This window comes from Pseudoliparis swirei, chromosome 3 (genome assembly GCF_029220125.1).
Source record: "Pseudoliparis swirei isolate HS2019 ecotype Mariana Trench chromosome 3, NWPU_hadal_v1, whole genome shotgun sequence".
NCBI lineage: Eukaryota > Metazoa > Chordata > Actinopteri > Perciformes > Liparidae > Pseudoliparis > Pseudoliparis swirei.
This window is the reverse complement of record NC_079390.1, coordinates 4,566,095-4,588,899: the sequence shown is the minus strand read 5'-3', so window position 1 is coordinate 4,588,899 and position 22,805 is coordinate 4,566,095. Positions and strand designations below refer to the sequence as shown.

At 41.4% G+C, this 22,805-nt stretch overlaps 1 protein-coding gene across 1 annotated transcript; it reads left to right on the top strand.

Moving 5' to 3' along the window:
* Window positions 1-1,691: 1,691 nt before the first annotated feature.
* LOC130191644 (uncharacterized) lies at window positions 1,692-3,764 on the top strand. Its single transcript, XM_056411297.1, has 9 exons — window positions 1,692-1,907; window positions 1,994-2,125; window positions 2,247-2,333; window positions 2,491-2,523; window positions 2,609-2,747; window positions 2,833-2,979; window positions 3,053-3,127; window positions 3,216-3,369; window positions 3,759-3,764. Exons 1-9 carry the CDS (start codon window positions 1,844-1,846, stop codon window positions 3,762-3,764), a joined length of 837 nt encoding a protein of 278 aa, XP_056267272.1. The 5' UTR covers window positions 1,692-1,843.
* Window positions 3,765-22,805: the final 19,041 nt, after the last annotated feature.

Sequence of the window (22,805 nt, the reverse complement as noted above, 5' to 3'; positions counted from 1 at the left end):
ATGAGGCACGGTTCATACCTCTGTTCCAGTCACACCCATACGCCTCCTCTTCTCACTCAAAGACTGTAATATGGATACACTGGGATTGGACCTCCCTATTAATATTCAATGTGGTTCAGGGACAGGTGTTCGTAGAATATGCCTTCATTTATGAGGCATCTCTGAAGTTGGTAGCAGAGGAAAGGAAAAAGGTAAATATAGCCACTGCATCTTTTTCAGTAATAATAGGGCCAAAAACATTTTTTTTCTTCTGCTTCTGCAAATTGAAGCATGAAAGTACAAATCTAAAAGTAGCCTCAAAAGTTGGACTACATTCGCTCTAAGTCGGTTCTGTTCTAAAAAAAAAATTCAACTTTTCCAAGTTGCTTTTGTACCTGCTAAAAACAAGAGCAGCCAAATATCTTTTTTTATTTCTCTTCATATTCTTTCAGGACGCAGAGAAATTGCACATCGCAGCCAACATGCAGGACTGAGGACGGACTCGCCTGTTTTATTCGAACCTCCACCGGGGACAACACATTGTTGCCGTACGTCATTTCCATAAAGACGCAGCACCTGTCCAGACCAAAAATACGAAGCCATATTAGTAGTATATAGGGGACATGTATGCGCGTATACGTACGTGCACGCGCGCAACCTCACATGCACTCTCACGCACGCATATATATGTCCCCTTATTATGCATATTTTTATGGAAAAAAATAAAAAAATTTAAATAAAAATTTAAATATATTATTTAAAATATAAAATATGATGACAAATTAAAAATCTACAAAAGAAAATAATTCCCTATAGACAGGAGCTATTGTTTGTACCATTTAAACATTTATAAAACCCTTCCTGTGTCTTTAATAATACATAGTGTTTAGCAACGTGTTGAAATGACTAAGGTGTGTCACACATGCACTAATGTAACTCAGACAGCATACAGGCACGAGCGGTAGGGGGCGGAAGATAAGGTATGGGGGCGTGTTTGGTGGGGAAAAAAAAAAGGTGTGTCCTAGAGGAGTAGGGAACGATGTTATTGGGTGCATACTACTTATGAATAAGGGGGAGGGATGGAGGTGTGTTCATTAAAAATGTACCTCAAGGACAGCTCAAGCATTAACAGTCTACAGTTATCTGCCTGCTAAGCACGTCGCTATACCCGTTGGAGCAGACCATTCCTTGAGAATAATTTTTCTCCAAAAAAAAAAAAAAAAAAAAAGGTAAGTGATGTTATGTTTGATAAAATGTTGTATAATATATCTATTATAATAGGGTTGTGTACAGGATAGCGAGGGTGCCGCATGGCGTCGGTTGAATGTCCGGGGCTCAGTCTAGAACCGTTATACACCGGACCGTTAGCCCCTCCGGCTCTATATGACATAGCTCAGCCCCCACTGATGGTGTATAATATATCTGTGGGTCCTGTGCCGTGCACGGCAGTCTAGTACCGTTAACCTCCGGTCCGTTAGTCACTCCGATGCTATATGGTCACACGTGGTCCCGAGCCACTCCGATGCTATATGGTCACATGTGGTCCCGATGCCGTTGTATAATGTTTCGATTGTAATAGTGGCGTGTTCCGCATTGGAGGGGCGCTACAGTCTATGGTCGTTAGCCCCGGTGCTACTGTATAATAGTCTAGTGGTCTTGTTCGTGAGGGTACCGCACGGCCTGGGATGTGTGTGTGCCCGCTAGCTACCGTACAGATAGTCCCATGGACTACAAGGAGACACGTGGTCACTATACTGTTGTATAATATTTCGATTGTAATTCATCTTTATATAAATATATATATTCAATCACTCTTTTAGTATAAAACATACACTGACGCTGTGTTTTTATTAATTAGCAGATCATGGATAATATAAATATTGGTAACACCGAAAATATGCCTCCATCAGCTGCTGTATGTTCCGGTAGTGAGTATTAAATAATTATAGTAATGATGATATGGGCTAATAGTGTTTTTGTCACGGACTATATGTATGATTTATCGTGTTTGTAGACAGGCTGAAACGTAGGCGTCCTCCTCCAGGCGTAAAGACATGCGCACCAACGCCGTTTGACTCCGCCCCACCGGTCAATGACGCTGCATCAGAACTAGATGCGGCCATAGCTGTTATTACCGGGGATGTCAGTGAGTATTTGGTTTAATTACATGATGGCTGCCTAATTATCCATACGTTAATATAGTGTGGTATGGTGCAAAAATAAAATAAAAAATAAAAAAGTGGTATTATCTTGTTTGATTTCTTCAGCTTTCAAGACACCTATGAGATCTGCCTGTGTTAAACTATTGACACATCCTGTTGTATACAGTCAGGACATCGGTGCACAGCTATCAGGTAATATATTGAACCTGTATTATTACCACCGTATATATATATATATATATATATATATATAGAGCTGTAGATATATATGTATAGATATGTGTTTTCTCAGAGGCTGTAAAGATCCCTTTGAGACATGTGGGTGGTAAAATATTGACACATCCTGTAGCATACCGTCAGGACATTGGTGCACAGCTATCAGGTAATATATATATTGCTCCTGTATTATTACCACCGTATATATATATATATATATATATATATGATGTAGATATGTGTTTTCTCAGAGGATTTTCAGTGCAGACCAGTCCTAGCATCAGCCATCCCCTCATCAGATGATGAACCCCTGAGCTGTGCTCAGTTGTATACACCCTCATCACCACAGCCAAAGAAGAAGAAGAAGCAGAAGAAGCTGATACATAACAGGTCTGTTACGGGTAGACATAATGACATGTCATATTTGTTTATAAACAGTATATAATATATATATATGCTATTTCACCCCCCATAGAGCGGCGATTCCATTATCAAGGGAGACGCAGACCATTGATAATACATGCTCTTCTGAGACACAAACACCTCGGGAGCCAACGACAAGAACAATTGCTACACAGACGAAGCGGTGTATTCAAACCGTCCCCAAGAAGGCCATTAAAAGGTGTGTTTTTTTTTTTTTAATTATTTTTTCAAAAATGAAAAATGTAATAATATAAATTATTGCTGTTCCACAGAACCGTGAAAGCCTCACAGGAGCCAACACAGACGAAGCAGTTGATTCAAACCGTCCCCAAGAAGGCCATTAAAAGGTGTGTGTGTTTAATTAACTTGTTGACTTTTTTTTTTTTTTTATTATTTTTTTTCAAAATGAAATAACTTATTGTTATTGTTCCACAGATCTGTGAAAGCCTCCATTACCCAAGTCCACACAGGCAGCAGCAGCAGCAGCAGCAGCAGCAGCAGCAGCAGTAACGTCAACAATACACCCTACGACTACTGCGCCGATGACATTGAGATAAATTCAGGTTTTGACGCAACGTCCCCACAGAGGGTGATACAACCTATGGTTCATACATCAACAGATCTATGTTTAGAGGCCTGTGATATACCATCCGAAGTGTTAGAGCTTTTGGCCAGCTTCTGTCCAGAGCCACTGGTTGATGGGAGGGGTGTTGTCGATAATCAGCATACAGAATTGAGAGGTTTGCTTGGGGACATACAGGTGTGCATTAGTACGCTAGACACATCACACATTGACTTGGTAGCCGACCTATCTGACCGTTACATGTCTGCGGATAAAACGGCGGCCGTCTTTAACACTACACTTTTAGAGGCCATCAATGCACTCGGTGTTGGTCTGTCGGCCGACATACACAGGGAGTTTAGTGTGCTAAACACATCACTCAATACCTTAGGCTCCACCCTATCTGCCCGTTACAGGGCTGAGGATCAAGCATCGCCATCGTGAGCACTACGCTTTTAGAGGCTATCAGTGCCCTTGGGGTTGGTCTGTCTGACTACTACCGTGTCGAGAATAAAACCATTATTGATGCGGTAAATACCCTCGGTGTAACTCTCGTCAGAATTGCGCAACAGGTAGTCCTCAGAAGCAATGCCAACAACACAATCACTCGTGCTCTAATAACCACAATACACAATCATGTTTGAACAGATGTAGACTGCGGCAGTGTTATACCAGCCACCTCCACAGGGGGGAGCCACAGTTGTTGTTGTTTGTTTTTGTTGCCTCCATTTAAAAAAAAATTTAATACGCTATTACGATCTAATGTAGTTTTTTCTTTGTTTCAACTGTGTTGCTTGTTCACATAATGTCGCCACCACGTAAGGTCTATCGTTATAGCCCTCAGGACCTTACTGTTGATAGGTTAACAGATACACCTGATGATGATGATGAGCTGGCGTGCCCTATACACACACAAATAAATCCTTTGTCAGCTCTTGAGATTGAATGGAATGAATGGTTAGCACGACACGACTCCCATCCACCGACCATTGTGAATAGGAGTGTCCCTGACGAGGGAATGATTGACACGCTAATAAATCCTTTGACAGCTCTTGACGATGTCTTGAATGAATGGTTAGCTCGAAACGACACCAATCCACCGACCATTGTGAATAGGAGTGTCCCTGACGAGGGAATGATTGACACTCTGATAAAGCCTTTGTCATCTCTTGAGAATGAATGGAATGAATGGTTAGCTCGAACGAACCCAATACACCGACCATAGTGAATAGGGGTGTCCCTAATGCCTGTGTGATTGACGGGTCCTTGTGTGATGACGGTGCTGTATCCATAGATGAGCTGTTAAACATTGTCGAACCACCTCCTGATATGACACACGACACCCCACCTGATATGACACACGACTCCACAGGGATTGATGAAGCTACAAACTCTATGTGCGTTCAAAGAGGGTCTACACCCGTACAGAATGCCTCAAACGGCACACAGGAGGGAGGGGGTGTGCTTGAGCAGCCTTCGTCATCATCAGCAACAACAACAGCGTCAGCAGGGGGGTGTGTTACAGGCAGTTTACCTATCCGTGATATACCATTGTTTAATGCTTTTGAGCTACGCCAACGTGTTGATTTTCGTGACATACGGCTTCAGGATATTGAAATGATTCCCGCCATGATTCGTGATGCTGTGGGTGGGGCTATCGACCAAGCTGTGAATACAGCTCCTAGAGGTAGTGTTTTGAATGTCGTATTGCGAGGGCCGCCGCTGGCCAGCGATGTGCAAGCCATATTACGGTCCGATGATGCATACAATGCGGATTTGTTTCTTGAGCTAATATCCAGGGTATTGCAAAGCAATGATGACTCGTTATCTGACGATTCGTTGGACCTGATTGTCACAGTAGCCCGTAACAGGAGTGGAGGTGTTGGAACCACTAAAATTGGGAGGGTGACCTATGACGAAATACTGTCTAAAAAGGACGATTTCTCTACCATGCGGGTAACCTGGACAATCAACTGTGCTTTGCCATGTGTATAGCACGTTATAAATACCCCCAGACCTCAGCTGTTGATAGACTGACCTACGCTACACGGATACATCAGGCAGCCGGTTTTGATATAAACCATCCTATCACACTCACAGACGTTGGTAAATTTGAAAGACTTTTGGGTGTAAAGATCATAGTCTTTCACAACCGGGTAGGCTGTAACCCCCTCGAATGTTTTCAGACCCAAGACACTCCACACCCTCAAACAGTATGGTTATATCTACACAATAATCATTACTACCTGATCGAAAACAAGAAGGGTTTTTTCGGGGCGAGATACATTTGCGACTATTGTTATCAAACATACAGTACCATATTGTATCACAATTGCTCACAGCTATGCAATGTGTGTTTCAACATAGAGTGTCGGACCCGTGGCGAGGCAAAGCTGAAATGTGGTGATTGTAAACGCCTCTGTAATTCAAAATTCTGCTTCGAACAGCACAAAAAACCTGAAATGGTTCACAAGTATATCCCCTGCAAGACCTTGAAACACTGTGACGACTGGGACGCTCTACAGACTGGTTAAAACCCCACACGTGTGGTGCACAAAAGTGTACACACTGTGGGGAGCCCCGACTGGAAAGTGTCAAAGAGCACAACTGTTTTATTCAACCTGTTGAGAAGAAAGTAGCACAGACAAACTATATACTGTTCGATTTCGAGACCCGGTATCACGGAGGGAAACATGAAGCAAACTTTGTGTGTGCTATGGAGATGTCTGGGGACCGCTTTTGTTTCACAACTTTAAAGTGTGTTGGGGCATTTGTCCGGCGTTATCGAATGCCAAAGCACAGAGGCTACACATTCATAGCACACAATGCGTCGGGCTTTGACAACTACATACTCCTAGAGTATTTTGTCAAGCAAGGTATCACACCTAGTGTAACTATGAGAGGGAGCCGTGTCATTTTGATGTTTGATCAGGCCTATCAACAACGGTGGATTGACTCCTTTAGTTTTCTGCCCATGCGCCTGTCGCGACTCCTGAAGCCTTAGGCTTTGTCGACCTAGCCAAAGGACATTTTCCCCATCGGTTTAACACTCGCGAACATGAAAACTATGTCGGCAAATATCCTGAACCGTCTGACTATGGGTACAATGAAATGATCGACAGTGACAAGGCCACGTTCATGATATGGTACAACTCAGTTTGTGGAGGCACGCTTGACTTCCAAGTGGAGATCGCACGGTACTGCGTCAATGACGTTGAACTATTGAGAAGGGCATGCACCACCTATCGTAGTAGTTTCATGCAATGTACAGAGTTAGATCCCTTCAGCTACACCACCCTCGCCTCCGCCTGTATGGGTGTGTTCAAGACACTGTTTCTGCCCCGCGACACTGTAGCTTTGACGATGATGGGGCATACACAACTCAGAACAAAACATTCTCCGACGCCCATTCAATGGCTCGAGTACCTGTCGCTGTCAAACAACTGTGACATCAAACACGCCTCAATCATGGCGAGCAAGCATTTGACCCTTCTACGTTGATGGTTATAATGCTGAGGAGCGGATGTGCTACGAGTTTGCAGGGTGTTTCTATCATGGATGTGTCAAATGTCACGCACAGGGGACGTGAACCCTGTTACCAAGGTCACCTATGGTAGAATGTACAATGCCTTTAAGGACAAAGTGCAGAGCCTGCAAAGACACCATGGTGTACGTGTCACGGTGATTTGGGAGTGCGAGTGGGCATCCTTAAACGTCACAATGCCTCCGTGAAGGCATTCATGGCCACGTATAAAAGCCTGAGCGGCTAAACCCCGAGAGGCGCTCTTTGGAGGCCGAACAAATGCCATGAAACTGTACCACAAGGTCAGTGCTGAAAATGACGAGAAAATCAGATACTACGACTTTACAAGTCTGTATCCCATGGTACAGAGTACCAAGCCTTATCCTGTAGGACACCCTATGATTATCTTCAAGAACTTTGATTCTATAGATAACTATTTTGGGTTTGTAAAATGTGTGGTACTCCCCAAGAGGCTTGTTCCACCCTGTCCTCCCCACAGATGTCATGGAAAACTCATGTTCCCTTTGTGCAGGACATGTGCCGAGGATTTGAACCAGTCTACAGCATGTACACACAGTGATGTAGAGAGACAACTCTCTGGCGATGGGTATCATTGAGCTCAGAAGGCCCTTGAAAAGGATACCTGATAGTACACATTGATGAAGTGTGGCACTTCCCACCAAGACAGACACCCTGTTTAGGGATATGTAAACACGTTTCTCAAGTGCAAGCAGGAGGCTTCGGGTATCCTGGTCACGCCAAGACCGATGTTGAAAAAGCAAAATACGTGGCGGACTATTTTGAGAAAGAGGGCATTCAGCTCGATCCAGCCAAAATATGTGTCAATAAAGCCATGAGGAGTTGTAACAAGCTTCTTCTCAACTCTTTATGGGGACGTTTCAGCATGAGAAACAACATGCCGTCCTGTGAACTGATCACCGATCCGACACGATTCACCCAACTGATGTTCAGCGACCAGTTTGACGTCCGTCAGTTCTGTTTCATATCGGACGATGTGGCGTTGGTGCAGTGGCGACATGCCGACAGTCGGGGTTCTCGCATTAAAGATGTAAATGTCTTTATAGGTGCTATGACAACAGCCCATGCTAGACTGATGCTGTACGATGTGTTAGACACCCTACAGGAGAGAGTGTTGTACTGTGACACAGACAGCATTGTGTTCACATCGGGGGCTGGCGACCTTGTACCACCGCTGGGGCCCTATCTCGGTGATCTAACCGATGAACTCAACAGTGGTGACGTGTGTGGCTCCCCTGAGGAGGATTACATCACAGAGTTTGTCTCGGGGGGTCCCAAGTGTTATGCATACACTACGAAACAGGGCAAGACCACTGTGAAATGCAAAGGCGTGTCTTTGACGGCACAAAACGCTGCGGTTGTCACACCGGCTTCTTTAATAGGTATGGTACACGCTTTTGTAGCCAATCAGCAAGCTCCAGCTCCACCCCTAATGACTGCCACTGACACCATCAAGCGGGATAAGAGGCACTTTCATCTGCGAAATGAGACAGTTTTCAAGAAAGTGCGAGTTGTATACAACAAGCGGAGAGTAATGCCGGATTACACCACGCTCCCCTATGGCTACTGATATAACCCTGGGTTTTGACGCTCGTTTTCAACATCCCTTCAGTCTGGTAGTCAGCGGTCCTTCAAACTGTGGAAAGACATTTTTTGTCAAGGATATTATTGCCAACGCAGATAGGGTTATTTCGCAGCGTTTTGACAATGTGGTATACATATATTCGTGTTGGCAGCCTCTCTACGACCAGTTACTGAAGATACGCAAGATCACTTTTGTAAACGGATTACCCGAATCTCTGTGTGATGATGACTTGTTACCCGTAACCCAAAACAATCTACTAATCATAGACGATGTAATGAATGATGCCTGTAACAGCCTAGAAGTTCAAATGTTTTACTAAATATGTACATCACAGAAACCTAAGCTGTATATATTTAGTGCAAAATGTATTCATTCAGGGAAAGGCTAGTCGTACTATTAGTTTAAACACAAACTACCTCATTTTGTTTAAGAACTTAGGATAAATGTCAGATTATGTTACTGGCACGACAAATGTTTCCTGGTAACACGCAACATTTTTTAGAGTCATTTAATGATGCGACACATCTACCCTTTGGTTATTTACTCATAGACTATAAAGCCATGACACCGGAACACTTAAGACTCAGAACATCTGTGTTGTCAGACCACCCCGTGGTGTACATGGCTAAGAAGCACAAGAGATAATGTCTCATGTATGCAAAGGAATATTGCTCTGTTAGAGTTGATATATAAATCGTCTCCTAAGGTGCGGAGAGTCATTGTGTGTAATGCCGGAGCTGATTTTGTCAAGTCTCTGTGTGAGATTGCACTAAATGTTTTGAGCGGTAATATCCCCTTGACTGACAAGCAGTACAAACTCTTAAAGAAGAAGAAGAAGCTTATTAGACTGGTGGCATCAAAGAAGGGTTCACTCACTAGTAAGAAGAAGAAACTCAATCAGACAGGTGGTTTTTTATTCTCTCTGTTGGGGGCGGCTATTCCTTTTATAATTAATCTTATCAGAGGTGGTCAGTGAGTGCAAAGTAGATGGATCATACGCAGAAAATGTTTCTGGTGCCGCAGCAACAATTGGACGCACTAAAGCACACTATGCCTGACCAGCGACAAGGATCTATAAGACAGTCTGTGGAAAACGACCTTGATAGAACCATGAGCGAGGTGTTAGAAAAACCGGACACGGACGTATATGAAAAAGCTAAAAAATATGCGGGTATTTTACAAAGATACTTGAATTTTGTGAGACAAGGTGAACGCGAGAAGAGCGTCTTGACTCTGTCGCTGCCGCCTGGAGAGAATCATGCTGGTGCTAACCCCACAGCATCAAAAGAGGAATCGGGTACTTACGACATGGTGCCTAAAAAGGATCTTGTTCTGGGGAGTGTTATAAAACATTTGCCTAAAAAAAGCAAAAAACATGCTGAATGTATTCTGGATACGTTAAACAGCTCAAACGATGTGTCGTGGAACGAGAGGGGGGAGCTTATCATTAATAAACAAATTATTCATGGATCACACCTGCATGATTTGGTGAGAGGTGTCACAGCTACCCATAACGTCTTAGACAGCTCTAGACCAAAGGGATGGGCTGTTTTTTTAAAAACACTCGCCGATTTAAATGTACCATTGTCGGCTATACCCAATCCAGTGGTCCGCCAGATTGTAGCCATAAATAAGATGAATGACCCAAATAACTTTAGTACAGATGAGGACACAGCACATACATCCCATAAACGTAGTGTTGATGAATATGACACCCCTTTTAAGACCCCCAAGACCTCAAAGGGTAGATCACGCCGACCTGTTAAGCCTTGGGTGACTTTTTAAGCTTTTTACCAGTGTATAACAACTTGTACCTGTCTTTTTATAATATATATATATGCATGTATGTATGTGTGTGTGTGTATATCCATGAGTGTATGTATTGCTCTATTTTTATTTTGACCGATCTACCTCGTTGTTTTATTACATGTATTAATTGTTTTTGTTTTAACTACTCTACCTCATTGTTTTATCATTACCCGTATTAATTGTACATATCATATACTCTGAATAAAAGGCTAAGCAATAACTGGGTGTCACATGTTTTATTTATAAAGTATCTGATAATACATTACATATACTCTGAATAAAAGGCTAAGCAATAACAGGGTGTCACATGTTTTATTTATAATGTATCTGATAATACATTACATGATGTTTACGAACACTGCACACAGGAAAATAATCGCCACAACAATCTGTAGAGTGTCTTTTGTTAACGAAACGAGTAACACCCGCATCATTAATAAACAAATTGTTACCGTAAAGGGCCAACACTTTAGAATAAGACCAGCCTTTTTGTATATGACACAGAAAAACACACAATGCTGCCCACAAGTAGTGGCTAGATGGTTCTGCACCTGTTTTCTCGAATAAGATATGTGCTCACATGTTTCATTGAGGAACTCTTTTATTTCTCTGGGGAACCCCACATAGTCGGGGGCATGCCCAAAGCTATCGAAAAAGTAACCGTGTTTGTGTTTTGTGATATAAATTGCCAACCAATGCTCTCCAGGTTTGTCAGACGCGTGGGTGTTTACAATCATCATTGCAGGGTACGTGTATAATTCTGCCTGAGGTAATTGATCACAGGCCAGGACCCCCACAAAACGTGTTCCATTAATCATGCATTTTCTGACTATACTAGTCAACTCTATGGTATTCATCGTATTTCAACAGGTAACCCTCAATATGCATCCATCAATACCTGGCGCTGGTTTGATATCTCAAGTACAGAGTCAAACACTGAATAACATATCAACGTCACTGTTCTAGGCAGAGGTACACGGAATCGAGCCTCCAGACGAACGTTGCCTGTTCTAATCAGAGACACATTCCCCGAACATCCTTCATCAGGCTCCAGATTAATGCAGAACATTGAGTAACCATTCCCAAAATCACGGCGGGTGACGGCCAGCGGTCTGTCCTTTAAATGCCTCCCTGTAGTTTGAATCATGTGGTAATATTCTCTAGTGTAGAGACCGTATTGGAATGAGGGCTGGAATGGTCTTGATGGGTGTGACTGTCCGTCTGCAGAGATGCTCAAATACTCTAAATCATAGTGTTCAAAATTAAAAGGGTTTCTTGCGTAGCTACCTGTGTATCCTTCATTGTCCACAAAGCATAATACCATGAATTTAGGGAGTTGACCCATGTATAAATTCTCCTGATTGCATACTCTTGTCCCCGCTGGTATGGAAAATTTTTAAAGCGACTCTGTCAAGAGCATATTTAGCATTTGTGTGCTGTAGGGCGCGGCTATGAGCCATTCTGACAGGGGGTGCCACAGTAACCTTTTTCACAAAAATACTGGCTGATACAATCTTAACCCTGTACAGCGTATCCGCTGCTGTCATTAGGGCAAATGCATCTTTTGATCGTATGAATTTCAGAGAAATATCTACGCCATTAAGCAACAACTTCTCTTGAAAAAACAGATCAGAATGTATCGGGGCTATTAGCTCAACCGTCCGGCTAGCCCCCGTGTAGCTTCCACGCCCAATAACCCTGTGTTAGCACCTGTATGGTGGTCACATTCATATGTGAGCCTGTGTCCTTGCAAAATAATCCGTGCTGAATTGTGTATCCAGAGTGTCTTTGCTGTAGTTGAGCAGACATTCTATTATTCCTCTGTAGGGGTAAGTATTTGATGATTGTGATATGAGTCTATCACCCAGCATGATGTCTACTTGGGAAAATAAGGTGCATCCTGGGTAGTTTATGAATCCTACATCTGCGGCAGCGGGTAAATCAGACCCGTCAGGATTCGTAATCTTCACCCTCAAAGATAGATATGAATCATTCAAATCAAGATAATCTTCGCTCGACGAGATGTAGAACTCAAGGGTCCGGTCTCCGTTATTGCAGACACTGGAGGAATTTCTAAAAATGTAGATTTCTCGAGGGATGTTTGAGTGTAAGGAACCGTAAACAGATCCAGCTCTGTCTTGACACATTCTGCAGATTGTTTATGTATAAGAGACATAGCTTCTTAGTTTCTTAATTTAGGTCTTGTTGTTTTTCTTTTCTTTTTCTTCTTCTTTTTTCTTTTAAAAGATGTCTTTAGCAGTGAAGTGAGCACGTTTTCCTGTGATCTGCTTCGTTTGGCTGCTGTTTTCTTTTGACAGGTTTCTTGGTTCTACCGCCTGTTTTACGCCTTTTATTTGTGGTACGGAACGCCCCTATTCACTGGTGGTCGTTTCAGTGGGCGCTCATATGCACTAACATGCCATGCCCTCCTGCTTATCCATGTTATGTTTAGTAATTTTCGAGACAACATCACCCATGATATTAGAAGCCGCTGTCCGTAGGTGTGGTTTAGCAATGTTAAATCCTCTTTTTAAAAGAGGTATGGCCATTCTGAAAAGACTTCGAAACATACCTCCCAATCCGTTTCCATACTGGGTACTAGCACCTATAAAACCCTGTAGGTCGCCACCAGCCTGATTCATGTAGTATGTCATATAACGGCCATCGTCTCGAACGTAGGGGGTTCGACCCATCATTCAATAGTTTTAGAAATACTGTTTTATGGGTCTAAAATGTAGCTTTACAATCACTTTACCGTATAAAAAAGGTATATATCTGTTCTGGTCGTCTTTTAAAGCTAACTCAATGTCATCAAACACCGTTTTGGAGAGCGACGTGTAGTGTGGCTTGTCAAAAGTTAGAGTGGGTATACGTCGCACCTCGTCAGACACATTTATACATCTCAGGAGTGGTACATGGCTATCGCCAACCAGTTGATAGTCTACAATATCGCTATATACATATATGTTATAACAGCCCCCATGAATATCGGCAGCATGTGGGCGTAATTCGTGTAGAGGGTCCATAGCTGTGGGAAAAACCGTGCTAGGAACGAAGCCTAGAATCTCAGCCAAACGGCCATTTATGACAATGTCCCTATTTGCCAGGCCGCTGATGTAGACCCTATTTTTAAAGCTATCATAGTACATGTATTCCTTGTAAGGCTTTTTGGTTAAAGCACGGATTCGGACGTTAAACTCGTAAACCAGCTCCTCTATAGACCCATAATAGCTCACCGTCATGACGATAGAAGCCCGTCCCCGTTGTTATATCGTAGGATATTTGAATACTGGCGTCGCTATCGTTGAAGCTGTTCCACATTTTGGGATATTGAATCTCAATCAGTCCGACCTCGTGTGGCTCTCTCAAGACTATAGTTTTTGCTAATTTGGTTCTGTAATTCCATATCTTATTATTCGGATATACCAGGAGGGAAGCGTTACTAGGAAGTGTAACATAGAAACCATTCTTATCCATAGCTATACTGTACCGATGTTGTCTGATGAATGGTGCTCGAGTGTGTGACCTTTTGAACGATGGGCCCTACCCTTTTCTATACAGGCACCATGTCTTTTTCAGGGATCCATGTGTTAAACTTCTGGGGCCACCCTAGCCACTTTACAAACACCATATTTTTACCATGATGTTTTTTTCTGGTCAATACGCTTTCTATTTTAAACGCCTTGTTTTACCTATAATGACCTTGTGTAGTTCTCCTCGTAAAAGGTTCCTCACAGGATCGTTGGCACTATCGCTAGTTTATAAACAGGCGGATCCCTGGATAGACACTCTGATATGATGAAATGCTCATCTGTGAACGCCTGCTTATAACCTTTCCTAAACACCCCACGGAGTTTTGAGATTCTTACGTTGTCTCCTTGCTAAATTTAAAGACCAGGGGTTTCTGAGGCTTCAACTTATACAGATGCATGAATACTATTTTTTCATTGTTTTTATCTACAGTGCTTGGTGTCATATTTATAGACCTATGATGAGAGTTATTATAGGCATTAACAAGATCCTGAACCACCTCTACATATCTGCGTGAGTTAACAGACGTTAAATACCTCCACATGCGTGTCTTGAAGGTTCTGTTAAAACGCTCTATGATGCTAGCCTTTGTCTCGTTTGATGTTGAAAAATGCTTGATTTTATACTGATCCATTAACTGTTGAAATTTTTTGTTATAAAATTCTGTCCCCTCATCTGTCTGCAACTTCACAGGGACGCGACTGCTCAAAACGTCTTTAAATGCATTTGTCACAGAAGCAGCTGATTTGTTAGATAGACATCTCACCCAGGCATATTTAGAAAAGACATCTATACACATCAATAGGTATCGTACATTATCGTTTTCCTCTGAATATTCGATCATATCTACAAGATCGGCCTGAAACTGTTGGTCTATACCCCTAACCAGTACTCTATTCCTAGGGAAGTTTATAGCTGCTTTGGCATGGAGGGTATAAACATCTTGTTCTAATAAAAAATTGTTGACCTTGGATAATTGTGGCATAATACCTGTTTGCTCTCTGACGGCATTACGAAGTTTTGCTACACTACCTAAGCCCCCCGGATGAGCTGGATCGTAATAAATCGTCTGTAGTGTCCTATCCATGATAAAGGTTTGTTAGAAATGATCACGGCAGTAACTGTAACAAGCTGTTTTATTGCATCCACACATAAACAACACATGTTTGATACCATAAGAAGAAACAATAGCATACTCAACGGTTATAGGGTGGTCGATGTACAGACTTTAGCCACCTATCACATAGTTTCTCAAGCCTGAGGGCCCAATTGTACCCTGGGGGCTCATACTCAGATGGCATGGGGTCATCGTAGCTTACAAGCGCTAAGGGCACATTATCAACGGTAAGCAGATTATGGCATATCATGGCTGCAGCTCCATTGATCCGATCAGCTGTTGTTTCAATACCATAGAGTGACACATACATTTGCACTGTTGGTATGAAATCGTCGGTCCACAAGGTATACATCAACTCCTCATAGTGCTCAGTGTAGAAGTCTTCTGGTATAGGCCACAGGCATGGATGGTGGATCTGACTGGGATGAGCAGTATAACATCCGTAACATTTTTTCTCCTTGTAGTACTGGACGGCAGCAGACAGCAGACGAGAACTCCCGTTTAACACATTCTGTGAAACACGGGTGTTCTTTTAGGGAGTCGGAGGTCCGATGATGTCAAGCCCTCGGGTGTTCGTTGCCACGGTCTCCCACGTGTCCTGATGATGCTGTATGGTCATAGCATGCCCGGCCATAAAATATGCAACCGGGTCAACAGTGCATGTGACCTCGGTGTCCGTATTGTCAGTATGAGGGGGGTTCTTCACTTGATCGGCCCATGAGTGGTTGGCATCTGTGTTTTCAGCGCCTGAAAATAAAATAAAAAACATGTGTGTCAATTATGCATCAAATTTTAAACACATTAACATATAAAAACATACACATGTTGAAACATACCTTGATTTCCCCCGTTTAGATGACATGGGCTTGTCGACTTTATCAGTTCCGTGTCCGCATGATAGCAGACACCCCAATTTGCATACCAATTGGCTGATCATCGTAGACAAGACGTTTTCTAAGAGCACCGTAAGTCTCATAGACTCTGTCTGCCCTGATAGCGTTGTCAACCTGGCTGAACAGACCCTGCATGGCCTGCCAATCACACCATTGAACAAAGAATGTGGTCTGAAACCACTTATCATACTCGCTACTATTGAACTGGTGGGTTGTCTGACCATAACCCGTCATCCCTCTACACACCAACGTGTATTCACGGTTCAGACAACTGCTAACCAATAGAAACCCTAGCGGTGATCGGGGGAGGGGTCCTGTATCTATATGGTATATTTGAGCCCCTGTTTCACTATACCAGTGGGCTGTGGTCATACTATCAGACGGATTATCCGGCTCAAATGACCCACCGATTACTGAACGACACTGTCTCCAGTCACTAACAGACAATAACATGCCCTTCGCGTAGTCCTGGGATCTGCACGCCCATATGTGTACTCATTAGCCCTACAGTACCGTTAGCATAGGTAACCTTGTAAACATACCCATAGACCCCTAGGTGCTCAGCAACTACGCTGGGACCATCATCAGAGGTACGCCGCCCCTGTATGACTGTATCCACATCTGTATACACGGCTGCAGCGACACCTGCTGGCTTATCTATATTATTAGGATTACAGGACCCCAACGTACCTATAGAACCAGCAGGGTTGTCTTTATCGTTGTTGATGGTATCGTTGTTGATGGTGTTGTCGTTGTCGATGTCAGACATAATGACTGTATGTAGATAGCTCAAAATAAAAACAAACAATAAAATCAAAATCAAAAAAAGAGATAGATCAAAAATTAAAATAAAAAAGACGAAAAATAATCCTGGCAGATATCCAACACACTCCCACAAACAGTAGCAGCAGCAGCAGGAGAGTTAGCAGTTAGCAATAGCTGTAACAATAGTAATAGGAGCCAACTACTAAGTACACACAAGTGACCAGGCTGTTGGAGACTGCCCTCTTACCACAAACCCCTCTCTATATATATGCATACCGGTATAAGTCCCTCCCTCCCCCCCTCCCTCCCCTTATTCATAAGTAGTATGCAACCAATAACATCGTTCCCTACTCCTCTAGGACACACCTTTTTTTTTTTTTTCCCCACCAAACACGCCCCCATACCTTATCTTCCCGCCCCCTACCGCTCGTGCCTGTATGCTGTCAGAGTTACATTAGTGCATGTGTGACACACCCCCTTAGTCATTTCAACACGTTGCTAAACACTATGTATTATTAAAGACACAGGGAAGGGTTTTATAAATGTTTAAATGGTACAAACAATAGCTCCTGTCTATAGGGAATTATTTTCTTTTGTAGATTTTTAATTTGTCATCATATTTTATATTTTAAATAATATATTTAAATTTTTATTTAAATTTTTTTATTTTTTTCCATAAAAATATGCATAATAAGGGGACATATATATGCGTGCGTGAGAGTGCATGTGAGGTTGCGCGCGTGCACGTACGTATACGCGCATACATGTCCCCTATATACTACTCATATTCATCCGGTCTGTTGAGGTGGATGGAAGGAAAAAACCAAGTGAAACATTTCAGATTTCACTTCCTGCTGACGTAGTCTGCGATGCATTTTAATGCAAGGTGTGAAGTACATATCTCCATCCAATTTTGATACATTTGCACCGAAGATACTAGACGGAGACTCCAGGGAGGAGGGAAGGAGGCGGTGTGGAAGGAGAGAGAGAGAAGGAGAGTATACGGTTGCAGGGGATCAATCAATCAATCAATCGCTCCCATTGGTTCACATTGACTCTGCGGTCCCACCGGGCCACCGCGGTCAATGTGCTTTCAGGCATTTTACGCAGGTCGATGACGGAGCGTGCCTAGCTAACGCTCCCCGTTCATAGGTGATACGTGTGTTGGTTTTTTTGTGATATATTAGAGGAGTTTTTATGCAGTGCGTTGACAGGTTCTCATAAATGTATGTCGTATGGAAATTGGCGGTTGGCGTATGATGAGCGAATGCATGTTTTAGAAATGTAATCTGAAGTGTCAGCATAACCGCGGTGGGCATCAGACTGTGACGTTTGCTGAAGATTGAGCTCTTTCAAAAAATGTGTTGACCTTGCCATCAAGCTGCGTTGTGCCCACTGGCAGCCTCCCAGAAACCAACAGCTTCAAAGTTGGCTTTGGCCCATCAACTGTGCCTGGCATGCAATCTGTCACATGATTGGGCAATACAACCTGTCGGCACCACACGGTACACGCATTTGTGTCACCGGTTAGCCGACTCTGATGTCAAGTTTGAACTATAATAAATGAAAATTAAATCAAAATAAAGAAGCATCGCCTTGATCATGTTAATTGGTTGTCAGCAGCGTCAGAGGACAAGACCTTCTTATTTGTAGCGATGATGATTTTTAGTGATTTCTCAAATGAGTCAAGAATTGGGCGATGCATTTTTTTGCATTTCACATTTGTCATATCTTCCGTCTTAATTGTTCAGATATTTTCTAATAGGGATGGGTAATATAGAGGAAATCATCTATCCTGGTATGAGTAAGTGGTTTTGATAAATTGTGATACGATACATTTGAATGTTTGTGTTGGGGTAACCAGTCAATTAAGTGCTTGCAAAATAAAGGTAATACATTACATTTATACATACAACAAACATACATACAAACATACATAAATACATACATACAAACATACATATAAACATACAAACATACATAAATACATACATTCAAACATACATAAATACATAAATACATACATACCTACAAACATACATAAATACATAAATAAATCCATACATACAAACATACATAAATTCATACATACAAACACACATACATAAATAAATAAATACATACATACACACATACATAAATACATAAAAACATACATACATACATAAATACATAAAACATACATAAATACATAAATACATAAAAACATACATACATATATACAAACAAACCTAAATACAACATTAGTGTGTTTACTTACTTATTAATGTTCCTTTCGCTCTTTTCCAAATTGATGATGAGAAATTGCTAGAGAAAGTAGATCAGCTGGGGCATTTTTAGCAATGTTGGTCATCCATATAAATTATTACTGGATAAATGTATATAATGAATTTTATAATAAATCCGTTGCATTTAATCTCAATCACAAATCATATCTGGCATTGCACTGAGGCCGAGTCGTCATTATTTAGCCTCTTGCAGTGAAAGTCAGTAAAATATTGTTACATAAGCCGACTGGTGAGAGTTATTTACTTTATTCTGACATGAGACCCAATGGGTGGAGCTCGGATGGCGAGTCACTGACACCGATGATGGTGAGCATATTGTCCCACTCCCACTCAGCTGAGGAGAGAACAGAATGCAGCACAAATGCATATAGGCCACTGTGTGTGTATAGAAACACATGGAAATGTACTGTATGCACAACATGCGGATCAAAGTCCACTCATGAGAGCTCTGTAAATTAATATTATTTTTAAAAAGGTGAAGAAACAATAATATATAATATTATATTATATGATTATATGACATTATATCAGATATTCCTGTATTAGTCCCACAGTGGGGACATTTCAGGATCACAGCAGCGGCTGCACATTAGAGCATTAATAAAAGATACAAATAAAACACAATAACAATACTAAATACTAAATAATAAAACACTAAATATACAGACTCTAATCTGTTCACAAGAGAGAAAAAAGTATAAATATTTGACTTAAATGGGACAGAGAAGTATACACACTTCAGACTCTTCTTCTCCTTTTTGACAATCCAGGTTTTGCCATTGTTGAACTTAATGTAATACTAATAATAATCCATTTAATTGGTATAGTGCTTTTTAAGGTACTCAAAAACACTTTACATGTTACATACATACACCTGTCTATGGGGAGCAATTCAGGGTTACATTCTTGCTCAAGGACACATCGAATCGGATGGGGATCGAACTGCCAACCCCTGATTGGAAGACGGACCTGCTAACCACTGACGCACAGTGTTATGTTAATTTAAATTAAAATAAATGTGAATTTAGACTTTTTGGACGATTTCAACTTAATTTAGCACTTAAAACTGAACAACTGCCACATTTGGCTTAAATGCCACATCGATCACAGGCTCTGGTGCTCAATAATTACTGAACTTTCTTTCCCAGAAAACTCAACATACAGATGTCATTATTAGTAACTGTAACTGCAGTGATTAGTCTTTCAAAAACCTTTTAACTGATTAGAAGTCAGCAATGCTGCAACTACTGTCCTTGTCAGTCGGATTTGTGTCTTAGTGATGTGTAATAGTAACATGTATATATATAACCTGTTCATTTTCATGCTTGAGTGTAAATGTATTTATGATAGTGCATCCACCATATGTCTTAAAAAATAGATTTGTAAGTCTAGTGTTGTGTTTTTTCATTTTTTTCGCCCAACTGGTCATCAATCATCTAAAGTATGTGATGCCATGAGTATCTCCTGACAGGCCGCCAGTGATGGATGATTGACACCCGATGATTACCTGAGCTGAGGGGTGTTTCTGGTCCCAAGGGTAAACCCCTCTGGGGCTTTTACCTCGTTGGTGCAGATTACGAGATGACTTGAGATGGACTGAGAGGACAATAAATATACCCTAAATGAATAAAAATCAGCTGCCAAAAAATGATCAACTGTGTCCATCAGCCTTGACTAGATATATTGGCAAACAACGTGTGCAGCTTTTTATTAGATCACATGATTGACTCTCCACTCTTAAAGGAACAGTGTGTATTTTTCGTGGAGATCTATTGGCACAAATGGAATATAAAGTTACTAAATGTGTATTTTTTTCATCTTTAAATGAGCCTTTTATATATATGGATATATACAGGCCAGGTCCTCTTCAGCCACCGTAGTTTTTTTACAGGCACATGGGACACGTTTTAGTTGGTTTTAATCTACAAACTCACCACTAGTTTCTGGCTAATCCTAAACAGTGCACCTTTAATGAGCGTGTAATAGTTATGTATAACTGTGGAAAATAAGTAAAACCTTTCCTCACCATTTCCAAAGCCAAATCCAAACCGTAAACGATAATAGCAGGGTGCTATAAAAAGGGTTAATGGCAGCGCATAAGGTGATACTTATCATTGCATAATGTTCTGTCAATCACATTTATTCTCAAGTATATATTATAAAACATATTAAATGAATTCCCTCCTCTTATTAAATGTGAAATTGTGTAATATAAATTGCACGTAATATAACTAGCATTGATGAATAATATTATAAAAAACTGAGGAACATATGTTAACCCTTTTACACCATTTTGTTTATATTATAGATTTAATTCAAGTGTATTTCTTTTTCACATGGCCATTAAAACCTCTATTTGCTTTTGACATTTACTCTGGCACGGCTAGATGCAGTTATGTCGTTTTTTTCAGTTATTACCTCAATTTTCCCCATAAAAAAAAGGACCTTTATATCTTTGATTTACTGTAAACACTCTGTTCTTTCGGAGCTCCGACAATCCATTTTGAAGTGACAAAAATGTCTAGAGTTCAGAATCAGAAGTCGGCAGCGCGACACATATCGGTAGGAAGTGGCACACTTGAGAGAATCCGAGTGGGTTTGGTTTTACAGGACTAGAACTTTATACTTTAGTACGTGTGTTTCTTTTCTACTTCACATCTCTGACACCGTGACCCCTTCTTTTATTAAGAAACTGAGCGGGAGATGTGTCTCTGAGCTGGCAGGCCCACTCAATAGACTCAAGGTAATAAAAATGAGTTTGAGAGAAAGGCTGAAGGAGAGAGCGGGATTGAGTTGAGGAGCGGCGGGTGGACTGGTCCAAAAAGGGAAAAAGACTGACTATCTGACAGGTTATTGATTAGCTAGAACTACAGATTCTTGGAATGCTTTAAAAAGGAGAAACGGGATGTTCAAACAAACTCTCCTCCAATCTAGTCTCATATTTCTGATCGACACTAAGAGAAATCCTGGATGGTATTTGAGTTATAAAAGTGAAGATTAATGGACAAGTAAGGACATGGCACCGGTGGAGCTTACCCACGGACACGTCTTTAAAGTATTACAAAATGAAAGAGCTGTGCAGTAACGAGAGATTGCTTTTGTCTCTTTAAAATATGATACGTCTTACTTTCATTTCTGAGTGACGGGGACTCAACAGCTAATCGATTGGTATTTGGTTTGGTCTCTTGAGGCTTCCTTCAAGTTCTGTGTGGATCTCTTCTCATTTGTTAAAAGTGTGGACATTGCAAAAAATAAAATAACAAGGCTCTCACATCATTTCAAAAGCCTTGTCGTGACGTGAAAGGTCGTCAGGAGGCGGCCTAAAACAGACGGATGAGAACGTCCATTGTTGACCTTTAAGATTTTGACACGCTCATAAAACTTTATTTCACCCACAGAACACGTTTTTTTCAACAGCTTCTTCCCTGCCACCGTCAGACTGATGGCAAAACAGAACTATTGAAAAATGTGTACTATCATGACAAAATGTGCAATATGCCAATCTGTGCAATATCCCCACATAACCTTCCCCCACCTCTCAAAATGTACAATATCCCCATATAACTGTCCCCGTTCCCCTCTTTCTTTTCACAAGCCAGGAACTGCACTCAGCACTAGCCTATTTATCGATTTATTAACCTCTGAACTCTGCTTTTTTATGTTGATAACCTGTTAAATTTTTTAAAAACTTAATACTGTATCTTCTACCACCTGATGTACAGTGTGTTTTCTTATTTGTTCTTATTATTATAGTGTGTTTGTACCTCTGTTGACTCGGAGAGCCCTGCAAAACAATTCCAATGTGTCTGGACTGTTGGTCGAGGCACAAATGGCAAATAACAAACCTTGAACGTTATTTTCCCAAAACAAAAAAAGGCATAGAGAGGATTGTAAATTGTCACATTCTATATTT